Consider the following 19,146-nt stretch of genomic DNA (forward strand, 5'->3'; position numbering starts at 1 on the left):
AGTCGATGGAACCCCATCTTTTTAATAAAAAAAGTTAATGTAAAACGCGTCGTTTCATTAATTTGTCTTTAACTCGGATTCGAAGAATAAAAGATATTGTGTTCGTATAGCCATTGCAAAGTCCACTAGCTCAGTGGCAAAAACCCCTACCATTAAACCCGAGTACACGAGTTCGAGCCGTAGGAAACACATATTTTTAATAACACAGCTATATAAACGACGTCGTTTGTCTTTAATCAGACAAAGTGATGAAACGACGTCGTATACTTTAACACCCAAAATTAACGTCCGCTTAATTATCAGTTAACTCGGTTAACGGTGTATTTATCTGGTCAGTCAATCGTAAGTTTCTTAATAAACCCGAAAAGTCAACAAAAGTTCAGGATTTTATTGGCTAGCCCATATGTCCAGGGTTCTTTTGGCAATTCCCGCAAAGTTCAGTGTTTTTTTGGCCGATTTCCCATTATGAAAAGGATCAATAAAGCGTTGGCTCTCATATAAACTGTAACAATCATTTTAATTGTTTAAAGTATAACATATTCAACTATTTAATTTAGTTATTTTTTCAAAATTTAATCCATTATTCAACTTCTAGCCACATAATTATTGAGGCCCGATCCTTACAAAAACTTTATCCAAACCTAATTGATATGAAAATGTTTTTATATTGTATCGTTATCGCATATACATCATGATTGTACTGAAAAATATAACACTAAGAGAATCTATAATGAGAAAAGAAGGAAATTGACAGGAATATGAAAAAGCAAATATATACGAGACAATAATTAAGGCTAAATAAATAATGAGATCATCATACCAAATAGAAAAGGCAGACATAGTAACTTTCTGTGTGTCATGACGCACTGCCACTGCCACTGAAAAAAGCTAGTAGTATCAAATATTGAAGATAATAGTAGTCAGGTAAATTTTATAGAGTTAAGTTCCACCGCCATTAACTTTTAACTAATAAACAGATAAAAATGGGGAAATATATGTTTAATTATAAATGAAAATGGCTGCGACAGTTTGATCAAGGTGCTTATATAAATGAAAGATGAATAATATTTTTTATCACACATATTTGCTTAACTGTGTAGGGTGGGTGTGTGCCTATATAAGTAAACAACCAATATAACTTCTCTTTTGTATTATCCTCTCATTCTAATTACATACGATTCTAAGTGCTTCTGGTTTTTTTGTTCTCTCTTAATTTTCCTTTAAATCTCATCTCTAATCTTAACTTTCTCTTTTGTATTTCTCAACAAAACTTTCGTCCAGAGGAAGTCATGACAGCTGAAGAACATACAATCTCTAGTAGTGGAGGATATGTCCAAAGCTTATCAGCAACTGATCATGTCGATCATCGTCATGAACATGAACCCTTTAATCCTCCTCTTGCCAAGAAGAAGAGAAACCTCCCTGGAAACCCTGGTAATAATTAAATAACTAAGTTTAATATATAGACCACTACCTAAAACCCTAATTAAGAAAAAAAGAAAAGAAAAGTCATCTTCTTGATCTGTTTTCTTCTTCGATCTTGAACTACAAAATTTCATGCACTCTTCCATACAATCTATTATCAAGATCACAAAATATTGATTAATTAATTCGATCTCTACAGATCCAGAAGCTGAAGTTATAGCTCTATCTCCAAAAACACTTATGGCCACAAACCGTTTCCTCTGCGAAATATGTGGAAAGGGTTTTCAAAGAGACCAGAATCTACAGCTTCACCGTCGAGGACACAACCTCCCATGGAAGCTAAAGCAGAGGACAAGTAAAGAAGTGAGGAAACGAGTGTATGTGTGTCCGGAGAAGAGCTGCGTCCATCACAATCCGACAAGGGCACTTGGTGACCTTACAGGAATCAAGAAACATTTTTGTCGCAAACATGGCGAGAAGAAGTGGAAGTGTGGCAAATGCTCCAAAAGATATGCAGTCCAATCTGATTGGAAAGCTCATTCAAAGACTTGTGGGACTAGAGAGTATAGATGTGACTGTGGTACTATTTTCTCCAGGTATTTAATAGATCTTTACATTTCTTAACTCATCACAGTATTATAACAGAGAAATTATTGTGTCCTCTACATTCACCGACGAATAGTGTTTGATTATTTGATATTTGATATCTTTTAAAAAATGAAACAAAATTAAATTTCCAAATAAGATTATATTTTTAAAATAAAACAATAAAAATACATAAAAATAGTTACAAAAAAATAAATAAATATTGTTAAACCGTTAGCAAAATACTAAATCCTATACCCTAAATCCTAAACTCCAAACCCTAAATTATAAACCTTAAATCTTGGATAAACCGTAAACCATTGGAAAATTTTAAACCCTAAATCATACATTAAAAACTAAATCTTAATAACACTAAACCCTAATCACTAAACCCTAAACTCTTGGATAAACTCTGAACCCTTGGATAAATCATAAGCTCTAAATCAAAAATATTTAAAATTAAACCCTAGAGTTTATGATTTATCCAAGGGTTCAGAGTTTACCCAAGGGTTTAGTGTTTAGTGATTAGGATTTTGAGTTTAGTGTTATTAAAATTTAGTTTTTAATGTATGATTTAGGGTTTAAAATTTTCCAATGGTTTACGGTTTATCCAAGATTTAAGGTTTATAATTTAGGGTTTGGAGTTTAGGATTTAGGGTATAGGATTTAGTATTTTGCTAACGGTTTAACAATATTTATTTATTTTTGAAGACTTAACAATATTAATTTATTTATTTTTTGTAACTATTTTGTGTATTTTTATTATTTTATTTTTAAAAAATAATCTAATTTGGATATTCAATTTTATTTTATTTTTTAAAAGATATCAAATATCAAATACTCAAACACTATTGGATGGTGAACCTAGAGGTTCATCGAATTTCTCATTATAACATTGGTATAATCATGATCAGTTTGCATTCAAACATCTGATTAACTGTCTAATTAGTATAGTTAACTGATACTGTTCGAGTTAGTATTTTTCTTTTTTCTTTTTGGAAACTCATGCTAAACATATAAATTAAACTACATACCTTTTAATTCAACTATATATGTACTGCAATATCACTGGATACAAACAAATTTTGATTTTATTATGTTGTTTGTAACTAAGATAAGATAAGTTTATTTTGTTGTTGTTGTCTTGTTGGAAGTAGCACTCGTAGGTTCTATAACTAAATAACTCGAAGAGTTTCTGAATATTTATTTGTCATTCTCTGAGCGTACGTGTGTACGTTCTGCTTGTTTTCTTGAATAAGTCAGTTTCTTGGATTACCATATTTGATTAACTGCTGTCTGGTTAAATTTTTGAAAACAGGAGAGACAGCTTCATAACACATAGAGCGTTTTGCGACGCCTTAGCAGAAGAAACCGCTAGGCTAAACGCAGCTTCTCATCTCAAAAGCCTCACCGGTAATAGTCTAAACTACCATTATCTTATGGGCACACTCATCCCATCACCACAACCACCACCCTCGTTTCCATTTGGAGCACCGCAACATCACCACCACCCTTTTCCCATCACAACCACCACCTTTGATCAGCATCATCATCAAGACGCCATGAAACCTACTTCTTCTCTCTCTCTATGGATGGGAGGAAATGTCAATCATCATCACGTGACCGACGAGGACTGCACGCAGCCGCGGTCACCGCAGGAGGATTTTAACTGGGTTTTTGGGAACGCAAATAATAGCGGCGAGTTAAGCGATTCACTCATCACACATGAAAATATCAATATGGCTGCCCATAATGAAAACGTAAACGCCGTTACTTCTCTTTCCGTCCCTTCTCGTTTTAGCAACGTTGACCAGATGAGACAAGACGCAAACGCAGCGGTTGCAAATATGTCGGCAACTGCGTTACTTCAAAAAGCGGCTCAAATGGGCGTCACTTCTTCTACTCCGACCAACACCAACGACCAGTCAGCGTTTCTTCAGAGTTTTACGTCGAAAATCTCCGACGAGAGTCAGAATGTAGAAGATGGTGGCAGTGACAAGTTCTTCGCATTGTTTGGATCGAACAGTGTCGGTTTAATGAGTAACAATGGTCTTGGTCACGAGATCGTGAACCCTAGAAATGGCGTTTCGGTCGTTTCGGGGATTGATGAATTACAGAATTACCCTTTGAAGCGTAGAAGAGTTGAGAATGGGGATGCATTAGGAGGAGGGCAAACTCGAGATTTCCTTGGGGTTGGTGTACAAACAATGTGTCGTTCATCTTCTTTCAACGGATGGAATTAAAAGTTGAAACACTTGTAATGAATTTTTCTACCTTATTTATAAGAACTTATCAAAGCTATTTCTAACTTGTTTAGGGAGTGTTAGTGAGAGTATAATTTGTAATGATTGTTAAAATTTTCAAATTCTATTGTTATTGGTTAATAAGTTTTAATTTGTTAGGATGGCTTGGTTTGCATCACGAGATTAGAGAGATAAAGATTTTTGTTTCATGCTATTTTAAAACCATGTTGGTTGCAAACTAGATCAAAGAACATATCCTCTGTAAGCAAGTTTTTTTTTTTATTTGAATGATTAACATTCTTTCAAAAAAAAAACATTCTTGCTTATTCTAGGTGTTATTGGTTTGTTGATTGTTCAATGATCTAACAAAATCCATAGTTGTTTGCCTTTGATTAATTTAAAGATTATCGATATTTCGTAATGTACATTAATTATTAATTATTTCTCTAGAACAAAATTTAAACTTAATTTTAGGAACAATCGTGGTATAGACGTATAGTGCTGTGAAATTACCCAGTGGCTACATTCAATATAATTCCTGATTAAGTTAATAAAATAATTTGATTAATACATTCAACCAGTTCTGGGGTTAAAATATTTTTACTTTTATGAAGAATTTTATCACATTCAACATGATCATGTCTTAAAAGAGTCTATATTCACACATTAGAAAAGAGACTACACTACCTAAAGACAAGCATTGCTAATTACAATATATTGGTATTATATAGTTGAAGAAAAACTAAGATTCATGCATACTCATTAGGTCAGAAAGGTCTTTGATTTGCTTTCACAGATAAATACTTTAAAAAATAAAAGGGTATGTAAGCATTGTATTTTGTAGATGCAAATACAAAGAGTGCATTGAGAAGTGGTGGGGACGAAACGAAAGATGAAGGCTTTTTGTGCTCAATAATTCTAGCTTAACTTGCAGGGCAATTCATAGTGGAAGATAATAATAAGAAAATATAAATGAAGATGAAGAGAGATAGAAAATGTAAAAGAGACACACGTAATGTTTTCATTATTTATTTTTAAAGCTAGCTATTGCGCTAGCTAGAGTTGAAAAATTATCTCAATGTGTACATCTGTCAATTATCACATACGCATGCCTCCTATAAAAACTATTTGGAACAATCAGTGTTGATGATTTTACTTTTATATATTAGTACAGAGGGAAATTATCAATTAAAACAATATTATTATATTTTTTGAATTTTTTTTAAAATTAAAGTGTTAACCCTCTACGAAATTATTGAGGTTTTGGTAAATGTTTTATATAATGAAGCCTATAATCTTTAGTGTTGTTTTAAAATTTCTAAACACATTCTACATTTGTATTAATTTATTTTAAGCCCTTTTTCATAATATATGGGAATCATTATAATTTTTTTATAAATTAATTTAAGAAAACTTCATAATACTCTCTAAATCGATAGAATAACACTTATAAAATCATTATTTTCTTGAAAAACGTAGAAAACAAAGGCTCCAAACCTCTTTGAACATCATCATATGTTAGTGTATGATGCAACTATGCATTAAAAAAATATTATTGTATTTTTTGAAATTTTCTCAAAGTTTATGTATTAACCCCTACGAAAATATTGAGTTTTTGGTAAATACTTTATATACTAAAGCCTATAATTTTTATTTTAAATTTATAACCATATTCTCATTTGTATTAATGTATGCTAACCTCTGTATCATGGCAAATTGGCATCATTCAATTGTTTTTCTAAATTAGTTTAGTTTTACTTCATATACTCCCTAAATTAGTGGACTAACCATTATAAAATCGCTATTCTCGGGAGAAATGGAGACAAAAAAAGTTCCAAAACTCTTTGAACATCATCATATATTAGTACAGGAGGCAACTATGCATTAAAACAATATTGTCATATTTTTTGAAATTTTCACAAAATCTATGTGTCCCCTACGAAAATATTGAGTTTTTGGTAAATATTTTATATACTGAAGCCTATAATCTTTAGTGTTGTCTTAAAATTTCTAATCACATTCTACATTTGTATTAATGTATTTTGCGTTCTTTTTCATGGTATATGAGAATAATTATAATTTTTTTATCAATTAATTTATTAAAACTTCATAATACTCCCTAAATCGATGGAATAACCACTATAAAATCACTATTTTCTTGAAAAATGGAGACAACAAAGGCTCCAAGCCTCTTTGAACATCATCATATGTAAGTGCTTGATGCAACTATGCATTGAAACAATATTTTCATATTTTTTTAAATTTTCTCAAAATCTATGTGTTAACAACCCTTACGAAAATATTGAGTTTTTGATAAATGTTTTATATAATGAAGTCTATAATCTTTAGTGTTGTTTTAAAATTTCTAACCACATTCTACATTTGTATTAATTTATTTTAAGCTCTTTTTCATGGTATATGAGAATCGTTATAATTTTTTTACCAATTAATTTAGTAAAACTTCATAATACTCCCTAAATCGATGGAATAACCACTATAAAATCACTATTTTCTTGAAAAACGGAGACAACAAAGGCTCCAAACCTCTTTGAACATCATCATATGTTAGTGCAGGATGCAACTATCCATTAAAACAATATTTTCGTATATTTTTTAAATTTTCTCAAAGTCTACGTGTTAACCCCTACGAAAATATTGAGTTTTTGGTAAATACTTTATATATTTAAGCCTATAATCTTTAGTGTTGTTTTAAAATTATAACCATATTCTACATTTGTATTAATATATACTAAACTCTCTTTCATGGTAAATGAGCGTTGTTCAATTGTTTTTAAAAATTAGTTTGGTAAAACTTCTTATACTCCCTAAATTAGTGGACTAACCATTACAAAATTGTTATTCTCCAGAGAAATAGATACAAAAAAGCTTACAAACCTCTTTGACCATCATCATATATTAGTACATGAGGCAACTATGCATTAAAACAATATTGTCATATTTTTTGAAATTTTCTCAAAATCTATGTGTTAACCTCTAAGAAAATATTGAGTTTTTTTGTAAATGTTTTATATACTGAAGCCTATAATCTTTAATATTGTTTTAAACTTTCTAATCATATTCTCCATTTGTATTAATGTATTTGAACTCTTTTTCATGGTATATGAGAATCATTATAATTTTTTTATCAATTAATTTAGTAAAACTTCATAATAATCCCTAAATCGATGGAATAACCACTATAAAATCCTTATTTTCTTGAAACACGGAGACAAAAAAGGCTCCAAACCTCTTTGAACATCATCATATGTTAGTGAAGGATGCAACTATGCATTAAAACAATATTGTTGTATTTTTTGAAATTTTCTCAAAGTCTATGTGTTAACAACCCCTATGAAAATATTGAGTTTTTGGTAAATACTTTATATACTTAAGCCTATAATCTTTAGTGTTGTTTTAAAATTTCTAACTGTATTCTACATTTGTATTAATGTATTCTAAACTCTCTTTCATGGTTAATGAGCATCGTTCAATTGTTTTTATAAATTAATTTAGTAAAATTTCATATACTCCCTAAATTAGTGGACTAACCATTACAAAATTGTTATTCTCTAGAGAAATGGAGACAAAAAAAGCTTCCAAACTTCTTTGACCATCATCATATATTAGTACATGAGGAAACTATGCATTAAAACAACATTGTCATATTTTTTGAAATTTTCTCGAAATCTATGTGTAAATATTGAGTTTTTGGTAAATACTTTATATACCGAAGCCTATAATCTTTAGTATTGTTTTAAAATTTCAAACCACATTCTACATTTTTATTAATGTATATTAAGCTCTCTTTCATGGTAAAAGAGCATTGTTTATTGTTTTTATAAATTAATTTAGTAAAACGTCATATACTCCCTAAATTAGTGGAGTAAACATAATAAAATCGCTATTCTCTAGAGAAATAGAGACAAAAAATGTTTCAAACATCTTTGACCTTCATCATATATTAGTACATGATGCAAATATGAATTAAAACAATATTGTTTTATTTTTTGAAATTTTCTCAAAATCTATGTATTAACAACCCTTACGAAAATATTGAGTTTTTGTTAAATACTTTATATACTGAAGCCTATAATCTTTAGTGTTGTTTTAAAATTTCTAACCATATTCTACATTGATATTAATATATTTTAAGCTCTTTTTCATAGTATATGAGAATCGTTATAATTTTTTTATCAATTAATTTAGTAAAACTTCATAATACTCTCTAAATCGATGGAATAACCATTATAAAATCACTATTTTCTTGAAAAACGGAGACAACAAAGGCTTCAAACCTCTTTGAACATCATCATATGTTAGTGCATGATGCAACTATGCATTAAAACAATATTGTCGTATTTTTTGAAATTTTCTCAAAGTCTATATGTTAATAACCCCCTACGAAAATATTGAGTTTTAAGTAAATACTTTATATACTGAAGTCTATAATCTTTACTGTTGTTTTAAAATTCTAACAATATTCTACATTTGTATTATTATATTCTAAACTCTCTTTCATGATTAATGAGCATCGTTCAATTGTTTTTATAAATTAATTTAGTAAAACTTCATATACTCCATAAATTAGTGGACTAACCATTATAAAATTGCTATTTTCTGGAGAAATGGAGACAAAAAAAGTTTCAAACCTCTTTGAACATCATCATATATTAGTACAGGAGGCAACTATGCATTAAAATAATATTGTCATATCTTTAAAAAATTTCTCAAAATCTTTGTGTTAACCCCTACAAAAATATGGAATTTTTGGTAAATGTTTTATATACTGAAACCTATAATCTTTAGTATTGTTTTAAAATTTCTAACCACATTCTACATTTGTATTAATGTATTTTAAGCTATTTTTCATGGTATATGAGCATCGTTATAATTTTTTTATCAATTAATTTTGTAAAACTTCTTAATACTCTCTAAATCGATGGAATAAACACTGTAAAATCACTATTTTCTTGAAAATCGGAGACAACAAAGGATCCAAAAATCTTTGAACATCATCATATGTTAGTACATGATGCAACTATGCATTAAAACAATGTTGTCGTATTTTTTGAATTTTTCTCAAAATCTATGTGTAAACCCCTACGAAAATATTGAGTTTTTGGTAAATACTTTATGTAGTGAAGCCTATAATCTTTAGTGTTGTTTTAAAATTTCTAATCATATTCTACATTTGTATTAATGTATGCTAAACTCTCTTTCATGGTAAATGAGCATACTTCAATTGTTTTTATAAATTAATTTAGTAAAACTTTATATACTCCCTAAATTATTGGACTAATTGTTATAAAATTGCTATTCTCTAGAGTCTAGAGAAATGAAGACAAAAAAAGGTTTCAAACCTCTTTAACCATCATCATATTTTAGTACATGATGCAAATGTGCATTAAAACAATATTGTCTTATTTTTTGAAATTTTCTCAAAATCTATGTGTTAACAATCCTTACGAAAATATTGAGTTTTTATTAAATACTTTATATACTGAAGCCTATAATCTTTAGTGTTATTTTAAAATTTCTAACCACATTATACATTTATATTAATGTATTTTATGCTCTTTTTCATGGTATATGAGAATTTTTATAATTTTGTTTATCAATTAATTTAGTAAAACTTCATAATACTCCTTAAATCGATGTAATAACTACTATAAAATAACTATTTTCTTAAAAAATAAAGGGGAAAAACGTCAATAAAATCCCAAACTTAACAAAAGAAGCTAAAAAAAGCCTCAACTTTTAAGTAAACCAAAATATTCCCAAACTTTTAAAAAATTCCAAAATAATCATAAACTTATGTTTGACTCTGTCCTTTTAAGCATCCCCAAATCAATTGTTAACTTTATATAAACTTCCGTTAATTAATAAACGATGAGTTTTACTATCATTAAACTCGTAGTCTTCTCTTCCGTTAATTACACATGAAGCAAACTTAACTCTTGACTATTTGAAGAAAACAGATGGAGAGGCCGAAGAAGCTTGGTCATAGACGTCGTAAAAAGAAGGCTACATCGAGTGAAACAATTGAAGAAGGCCACGATGCAGGGAAAGGTCGTGACGTTGAACGAATCACCGCAGATGAGAGACGCAACGAACCTCGACCTGACACTGAGAGAGACTTTCAGGATGAGGATGTAGACCGAGATGAGGGAGAAGGAGATGGTGGTGATTACATTTGTTGCGTTTCTTTGCCATATCCTCTCTTGACCCAAACGGTTCCAACCAACTCTTTTATATTTTGTTTAACATCATAACAACACATCTTCTTAATCATCTTGAACAACACATGTTCTTAAACATCAAAGCAACACAATTTCTTAAACATTATAGCAACAAATTATCTTAAGGAAGTCTAAAACAATAACTTCTCATCTCAGACCAAATTTTCTTAACATATCATCACTTATCTCGGTTTTGGTCGGTCAGAGGAACTTTGCCCCTATCTCTCTTACTCACGCACCCGAAGAATGCTCGACCATGATTTTCTTGCATCCTAGACGTGTACATTTCACAAGCTCATGACATACACACTTGCTTGGAAATCCACGAGCTTATGAGTTGATCCCATGGTGAAGAGGATTTTTTTTTTCTGGGAATTAAGGATTTGCAGAGTCGATGAAGAAGAAGAGTAGACACGAGTTTATGTTTTTAATTATAGAGTAAAACACATCGTATCACTATTTAACAGAAGTTTAAGCAAAATTAACGTTGACTTCAGGGTTTTTAAAAAGGCTTAGTCAACATAAGTTTAGGATTATTTTGGGAAAATTTTGAAAGTTTGAGAATTGTTTGGCTTACCCACAAGTTGAGGATTTGTTTAGCTTAATTTGGTTAGTTTGGGATTTAAATGACGTTTTTCCCAAAAATAAAGACAACAAAAGCTCTAAACATGTTTGAACCTCATCATATGTTAGTGCATGATGCAACTATGCATTAAAACAATATTGTCGTATTTTTTGAAATTTTTTCAAAGTCTATGTGTTAACTCCTACGAAAATATTGAATTTTTGGTAAGTACTTTATATACTGAAGCCTATAATCTTTAGTGTTGGTTTAAAATTTCTAACCATATTCTACATTTTTATTAATGTATGCTAAACTCTCTTTCATGGTAAATGAGCATCGTTCAATTGTTTTTATAAATTAATTTAGTAAAACTTCATATACTCCCTAAATTAGTGGACTAACCGTTATAAAATCGTTATTCTCTAGAGAAATGAAGACAAAAAAAGTTCCAAACCTCTTTGACCATCATCATATATTAGTACATGAGGCAACTATGCATTAAAACAATATTGTCGTATGTTTTGAAATTTTCTCAAATTCTATACCCCTACGAAAATATTGAGTTTTTGGTAAATGTTTTATATAGTGAAGCATATAATCTTTAGTAATGTTTTAAAATTTCTAACCACATTCTACATTTGTATTAATGTATTTTAAGCTATTTTTCATGATATATGAGAATTGTTATAGTTTTTTATCAATTAATTTAGTAAAACTTCATAATTCTTCTTAAATCGATGGAATAACCACTATAAAATTACTATGTTCTTGAAAAACGGAAACAACAAAGGATTCAAACTTCTTTGAACATCATCATATGTTAGTGCATGATCCAATTATGCATTAAAACAAAGTTTTTTTTTGTTAATGGATATATATATAGATATATATATATATATTTTTTTTTTCTACTGGAAATGAAAAATAGAAATCTAAAAAAAAAAAAAATCTCCTTAGAAAATTATATTGTTTATAAATCCAAGTTAATTAAATAGAGAAGCTTTACAATAATCTAGAGTAAAATAACTAAATAAATAAAAAAGCTAATCAACAAGAGTTGATTAGATCTGGGCATTTTAATCTGGACCCAAAAACTCAAACCGGAACCGACCCGAAAATATCCGACCTGAAACCAAAAATTTACAAGTATCTTTTGGGCCTAAATTTTCTTTTTACCCAAGAGAATCGAAATGAACCGATCCAAATAGACCCGGACCTAATAGACCCAAACTGAATAGACTCGACCCTATAAAAATCGATTTGTACCCGACTTAAAAACATGAATATCTAAAATTATGATTTTTTGTGTTCTATTTTATATATATTTTTTATAATTTAGTTAAAATATATTTTGTTAACAATATTTGTTATTATTTTGTAACAGTTTTAAGTAATATGAAGCTTTAAAATATAAAATTTAGAGTTTAAAATGTTTTATTTTAATTATTAATAGTTTAATTTAAGTTATTTTGTAAAATTTTATATATATATATATATATATATATATATAATATCGACTAAATTTGATGGGGTTGGATATATCATGTCTTTTTCAAATCCTAAATACCCGACCGAACCTAATATGGATCCGAAAGTTACGGGTATTTTATAGGTATTTTAGTTATAGATCCGAACCGACCTGGACCAAAAAAGAACCGAAAATTTATAAGTACCTATTGAGTCCAAATGTTTAGGATCCGAATGATCCGAACTCGAAAAGAACCGGTCCGAACCCGACCGGAATACCCCCTATGCCTAGTTGGTAATGATATAAGGGGGACGCTTCAAAAACGGCACAGTTTCAAGGATGAAGAAGAACATTGGCTGGAAAAGATAGAGCCGTTAGAGATCAAGAAACGGATAATAAAAAAAAAAAAAAAAAAAAAAAAAGAGAAAGAAAGTCAACAAACACAAAGACAAAGACACTCCGTATTCGAAAAAGTTTTATGACCGTTGTGATAAGACTCCTCCTTGTGATTATTATTATACAAACACACACATTCCCTCTGAAAAAGAAAGAACAAACCCTAAGTTCTGCGATTCGATTCTTCTTCCCTGTGATTAGAGAGATCATGGAAGGAACAACGACGATTGACCAGACGTATGAGTTTTTGGCGCCGCGATGGTTTGATTTCGTTAACGGAGAGACGGAAGACGAGGCTCGCCGAGCAGAGCTCTGGTTCGAATCCGCTTTAAGCTGTGCTCCTTCTCGTAAGTTTCAATTTCAGATCTGTAATTTAGTTCTCACTTGCGTTAGGCTTTGTGTTCTTTCGTAGCTAAAGTTTTAATCTTTTTGTGTGTGTGTTGTAGCATCGGTTCCTAGAATCAAAGCAAGGAGATCATTCAAGGTAGAGGCAATGTGCAACTTCAATGAAGAAGAAGAGGCCAAGAAAGAGGATGTTAGTCCAATTAAGCCATCTCACAGCAGCAGCTCCAAGGACTCAGATGCAAGGTTACTTATTTATCTCTCCTTTTGGGAGTTTGTGAAATGATGTTTGAGTGAGATGAGAGGCTGATTCTAAGACTCCTTCTTCTTGTTTCATTCAACAGCGACAAGGAGCACATTCCTCCTCAAGCCTGCACACCAAAACCACTAGGAGGAGACTCAGTTTCCCTTAAGAAGCATCAAACTGCTAGAAAGATAGCTTGCCTGCTGAGGAATCCATCTGCGCTTAGGCCCAAAGGAAGTCATCAGAAAAGTGTGCTGATGATTAGGGAAACGAGTGTTAAGAAGAACATAGCTGCTGCTGCTGCCACTACCAATTTGATTCAGGATAATCAAGCCATCAAAAGGCAAAAGCTAGACGATGGAAGATCTAGACAGGTGAGTCTCCTTTTTTTTCTTCAACATCAGCAAACTTAACTCCATATCTCAAACGCTTTACTCTTTAATCATTGGTTTTTCTTAGATTCTCAATCCAAAACCAACGACTCTGCTTCATAAGACAAGACAAGGAGGTCTCGTTAACACCGGTTTCAACGTATGTCCTGAAGTCACTAAGCAAACTCAGAAGGAGAACAGAAAGGTATGAGTTCTCAGACTTCATTGGATACTTTTATAAATTTTCGGACAGACGCTGGTTCTTAACTTTTGTGTTCACTTTTAAAGGTTTATGTCCGTGAGATAGTTAAACCTTTCATTTCAACTGCTGAGTTGATGAAGAAGTTCCAAACGAGCACTCATGTCAAGGCTTCTCTTCCACAGGTAAACAAACAAAGAGACTCTTTGGTAGCTAGTTTCTCTGATTCCTTTTAATTAACTTCCAAGATGGTGTGATGGTTTCTTTGTGCAGAACCGAACTAATAAGTTGACGCTGACAAGACCTAAGGAGCCAGAGTTTGTGACATCTCAACGTGCACGTCCTTTAAGAGTGAAGAGCAGTGCAGAGCTCGAGGAAGAGATGTTGGCAAAGATTCCCAAGTTTAAAGCTCGTCCTGTCAACAAGAAGGTAATGTCATTTGCTTTCACTGTGTTATGTAAAACCTCAGAAAGATAAATCTAAAATTCATTCTCTTGTTTGATGCAGATTTTGGCAGCTCCAGCTCTGCCTGCGCCACAAAGAAGCACACCACATCTACCAGAGTTTCAGGTAGAGACACCTTAGAAGAGGCTATCAATCATTTTACCAGAGGCTAATTCATATCTTACCATTCCAGGAGTTTCATCTTGAGACAATGGCTAGGGCGAACCAACATGCAGAGACATCTTCAATAGCTTCAACACAAGTGTCTAAGCAGGTATGGGACTTCTTCTTTGCCTACATAAATGTTGTATGTGTATATGCATATCACACTTGGTTACTTCGTTTAATGCCATCTGATATGCATCTGTATTCCTTGCAACCAGCATAATGATTGGAAGCCTCACCTTACTGCACCAAAGCCCCCTGTACTCCAAACAATGCTAAGAGCTCGTCCTACTAAAGCAAAAACTACTGCAGAACTTGAGCAAGAGGAACTCGACAAGGCACCAAAGTTCAAAGCAAAACCTTTGAACAAAAAGGTATTACTACTCAAAGAGGTGTAGATTATTATGTCTACTTCGTATATAACTAACTTGGAAACGAATAAACCCATGCAGATATTTGAAAGCAAAGGAGAGATGGGCATATTTTGTAACACCAAGAAGCACATAACCATACCTCAAGAGTTCCACTTTGCTACAGATGAGAGGATATCCAAACCAAACTCTGTCTTAGATGCATTTGACAAGGTATATTTTTCAACTAACAGAACAGGTCTTAATAATGCAAGTGGTATATTCCATGTTTGACACAACTTTCTTCTTGTGTCAGCTCTCATTGACCTCTGAATCTTGCCATGAAAAGCCTCTACCAAGGATCACTGCTCCAAACCCCTTCAATCTAAGGACAGAAGTATGTATTTTTTACCCACTAGCAACTTCTTTGACTGACCACCAATTTTTTACTGACAGTTCTTTTAATTACTTTGTGGCACTCCAGGAACGAGGCGCTGAGAAAGAGAAGAAGTTTGTAATGGAAGTCACAGAGAAACTGATAGGAGATGAGAGGGCAAGAGTTCCAAAAGCAACCCCATATCCTTACACAACCGACTATCCCGTGGTACCACCAAAACCAGAACCTAAGCAATGCACAAAGCCAGACCCGTTCCAGTTAGAGAGTCTTGTGAGGCACGAAGATGAAATGAGAAGAGAAATGGAAGAGAGGATGAGAATGGAGAGAGAAGAAGCTCAGAAGAGGCTCTTCAAAGCACAACCAGTTATAAAAGAGTAAGTAACCAACCTACTGCTGCCCCTTTTGTCCAGGAGCTTTATCAATGTTTTCAAAAAGCTAACTATAGATGAACACAGGGATCCAATCCCGGTTCCAGAGAAAGTACGTAAGCCACTCACAGAGATTCAGGCGTTCGATCTCCATGTAGAGCATCGAGCTGTTGGGAGAGCAGACTTTGATCAGAAAGTAAGGTTTACAGTCACTTCAACAATAAAGAACATGCTTTACATAACATCTTGAACTGACAAATTATCAATTCAATTTGGAACACCAGGTCAAAGAGAAGGAGAATCAGTACAAGAGATACCGTGAAGAGAGTGAAGCTGCCAAAATGGTATGCAACAACACACTCTCAACTTGTTACATATATATCTCACTAAACTTTGCTGAAGTTTAACAATACTTGAAAACATCTATCAGGTGGAGGAAGAGAGGTATCTGAAGCAAATGAGAAAGACGATGGTTCCTCATGCCAGACCTGTGCCTAACTTCAACAAACCCTTCGTGCCTCAAAAGTAAGTTTCTTCAAAAAGAACTCTCTTGTTTTTTAGTAACCTTTTGCTTAAAATCTTCATGTCACTCACAGGTCCAACAAGGAGACAACCAAACCAAAATCTCCCAAGCTTAGAGTGATCAAAAGAACCGAGAGAAGAAAGATGACGGCTCGTCCAGTGTCTGCAGCTACCAGTGCTTCAGCTGGTCAGATGAGATAGTTTGTAGATGATGACGACGTGTTCATGAATGATTGAACCTGTTCCCTTTGTACATTTTGATCTATTCAGTACTAAATTTTCCTTTGTAATCTGTTCTTACTAACTAATATTGTAGAAGTAAGTAACTCTTCCTCTTATGTATCCTGATTCAAAATTATTTTAACTTGAAAAAGATTTATCTTAATGATATAAAGCTCTCTTTTATCCTTGACACCAACATAAAACAGCATAAACACACTGAGAGAATGTTAAATGTTAGAGCATATCAGTTTATTTTGCATTCATGTACACATTGTTTGAAGTACTTCCTCTTATGTATCCTGATTCAAAATTATTTTTATCTTTTTAATGATATAAAAAGCTCTCTTCATCCTTGAGACCAACATAAAACAGGATAAACACTCTGAGAGAATGTTAAATGTTAGAGCATATCAGTTTAATTTTCATTCATGTACACATTGTTTGAATCACTTGCTCCAACCAACTTGTATTGGTTCTATTTGAATGAAATTGTTATGGGCCATTTTTTTTTCTCTTTTGAGTATTATTTTGGGCCTTTAAAAAAAATATCCGTATTTTTAAATGACAAAATCTAAAAATTATGTTTTCTGGTTTCAGAGTTTGCGTCAGCAACTTTTTACAGAGGAAAAAACCCATTTAACCAACGGTTGAAACTACTTTGTGAAATAAAACGGATGGTCGAGATTGATGACTCAACATTTATTATTATTATTGCTTTTGACCTAGATTGTGACGCCGTTCACCTTAACAAAAAAAAAAAGAAAATGAGACAAATCATTGTTGACCTCTTTTAACTTGAAACCTTACGAAAACTCTCTGTCACCGCTTCAATTAGGTATAACTCATCGTCTCTTTTATATTTTTGTGTGACTGTTTTGTTTTCGGATTTCTGATGCCTTATTTGGAACACTTGTCTATTGTTAAGCTGTAAATGTACCAATACAAAAACTGTTATTACATGAAGAACATACACGTTTGGTTCATAGTACATCAGTTTTATTTTATTTTTTGGTCAAAAGTACATCAGTTTTATAGAATGGATAAATATTGCTTTAAACTGTATTATTAATTAATTTTCACTTTTGTAACATTTTACTGATTTGTTAATTTACTTAACATTTATATTTAAACAAAATTTTTAACTAAGATATTTTGATATTTCTGTAAAATTGATTAATTATGTTATTACAAATAATTTTAATATATGCAAGCTTTTGAGATGGATGAGAAAAAAAGGAAAAATTTGATATATATATATATATATATATATAATATGTATGATGCATGAATTGAAACAAGAAATCAAAACTAGCGGATCAATATTTTTAAGGAGACATCTAGAGATGGAGCATACCTTGAGTTGGGTGATAGACAACTTCTCCGAGAAGAATGATGAGATAAGAACTGCTAACTTCTCAATCAGCGGGTGTGAATGGTAAATATATAGGAAAAAACAAAATCACATTCTTTTTTTTGGCTGAGTTTTATTATTATTTTCTAACATGTAAAAAGGGTTTTCTCCTAGGTGTGTTTGTGTGCATCCCAAGGGTGCGTCTGGCTCTGATCACTTGTGTCTGTACCTGCAAGTTGTGAATCCTGATTCATTGAGTCTTGGATGGAAAAGGAGAGCTAGCTATTGCTTTGTTTTGTTGAATCAATCCGGAAAAGAGCTATTCAGATCACCTGGTAAATTATATCAAACATTTTACTTAGTGATGATTAATATCTGATTGATTTACTAAGAAGATTAAAAATCTTGCAGAGGAAAGCAGATGCACATTGTTCTGCAGTGAGATCTTATCCTGGGGTTACTATAAGACGCTGCCTCTTTCCAAGCTCCAAGAAAAAGGGTTTCTGAAGAAGAACAAACTAACCATTAAAATCTACATCAAAGTCCTTGAAGTTGTTCATCAAGGAAAGTCAACAGAGAATGAGATGTTAGATTACGGTGGTTTTCAGATCCCTGCTTCTCAAGTAAGCTAACCCTAATCTTTAATAAATAAATCCCATTTGTTAATGATTAGCATAACAACATCCTATCTCTCTCTCTCTGTTTTGGCAGCTTGCACTACTGACCAAGAATGTCATCATACATGACCCAAACTTTGCGGTAGATATTGTGTTGGGTTTTTCCCTCATTAGCCCAAGACCCAAGAAGCCCAAGAAGAAGAAGAAATATCTAGAGAAAAATGGAGAAGGATGAAGAAGTGTGTAGAAAAGGAAGTGTGTAGAAGATGAAGTGTGTAGAAGATGAAGTGTGTAGAAGATGAAGTGTGTAGAAGATGAAGTGTGTAGAAGATGAAGTGTGTAGAAGATGAAGTGTGTAGAAGATGAAGTGTGTAGAAGATGAAGTGTGTAGAAGATGAAGTGTGTAGAAGATGAAGTGTGTAGAAGATGAAGTGTGTAGAAGATGAAGTGTGTAGAAGATGAAGTGTGTAGAAGATGAAGTGTGTAGAAGATGAAGTGTGTAGAAGATGAAGTGTGTAGAAGATGAAGTGTGTAGAAGATGAAGTGTGTAGAAGATGAAGTGTGTAGAAGATGAAGTGTGTAGAAGATGAAGTGTGTAGAAGATGAAGTGTGTAGAAGATGAAGTGTGTAGAA

The 19,146-nt window shown here is 32.1% G+C and overlaps 3 protein-coding genes across 3 annotated transcripts in view; all 3 read left to right on the forward strand.

Moving 5' to 3' along the window:
• The first annotated feature begins 1,166 nt into the window (after positions 1–1,166).
• LOC106310692 (zinc finger protein MAGPIE-like) lies at positions 1,167–4,313 on the forward strand. Its single transcript, XM_013747919.1, has 3 exons — positions 1,167–1,434; positions 1,625–2,021; positions 3,329–4,313. The coding sequence occupies exons 1-3, from the start codon at positions 1,290–1,292 to the stop codon at positions 4,251–4,253; spliced, it is 1,467 nt and encodes a 488-aa protein (XP_013603373.1). The 5' UTR covers positions 1,167–1,289; the 3' UTR covers positions 4,254–4,313.
• Positions 4,314–13,032: 8,719 nt separating this feature from the next.
• On the forward strand, positions 13,033–16,710 carry LOC106309774 (protein TPX2). Its single transcript, XM_013746906.1, has 16 exons — positions 13,033–13,268; positions 13,368–13,509; positions 13,608–13,881; positions 13,967–14,083; positions 14,167–14,262; positions 14,351–14,506; positions 14,585–14,647; positions 14,715–14,795; positions 14,905–15,060; positions 15,139–15,270; positions 15,353–15,433; positions 15,521–15,807; positions 15,889–15,997; positions 16,086–16,145; positions 16,232–16,326; positions 16,398–16,710. The coding sequence occupies exons 1-16, from the start codon at positions 13,130–13,132 to the stop codon at positions 16,522–16,524; spliced, it is 2,115 nt and encodes a 704-aa protein (XP_013602360.1). The 5' UTR covers positions 13,033–13,129; the 3' UTR covers positions 16,525–16,710.
• A 613-nt stretch (positions 16,711–17,323) lies between these two features.
• LOC106309424 (MATH domain and coiled-coil domain-containing protein At2g42465-like) overlaps positions 17,324–19,146 on the forward strand; it is a 5,955-nt gene continuing 4,132 nt past the window's right edge. Inside the window, exons 1-5 of the mRNA XM_013746450.1 lie at positions 17,324–17,380; positions 17,876–17,980; positions 18,071–18,231; positions 18,308–18,519; positions 18,608–18,671. Of these exons, the coding sequence (XP_013601904.1) occupies positions 17,889–17,980; positions 18,071–18,231; positions 18,308–18,519; positions 18,608–18,671 (529 nt within the window). The 5' untranslated portion in view covers positions 17,324–17,380; positions 17,876–17,888. The remainder of the gene's footprint in view (positions 17,381–17,875; positions 17,981–18,070; positions 18,232–18,307; positions 18,520–18,607; positions 18,672–19,146) is intronic.

The sequence above is a fragment of the Brassica oleracea genome, chromosome C8, assembly GCF_000695525.1.
Source record: "Brassica oleracea var. oleracea cultivar TO1000 chromosome C8, BOL, whole genome shotgun sequence".
NCBI classification, from domain to species: Eukaryota; Viridiplantae; Streptophyta; class Magnoliopsida; order Brassicales; family Brassicaceae; genus Brassica; species Brassica oleracea.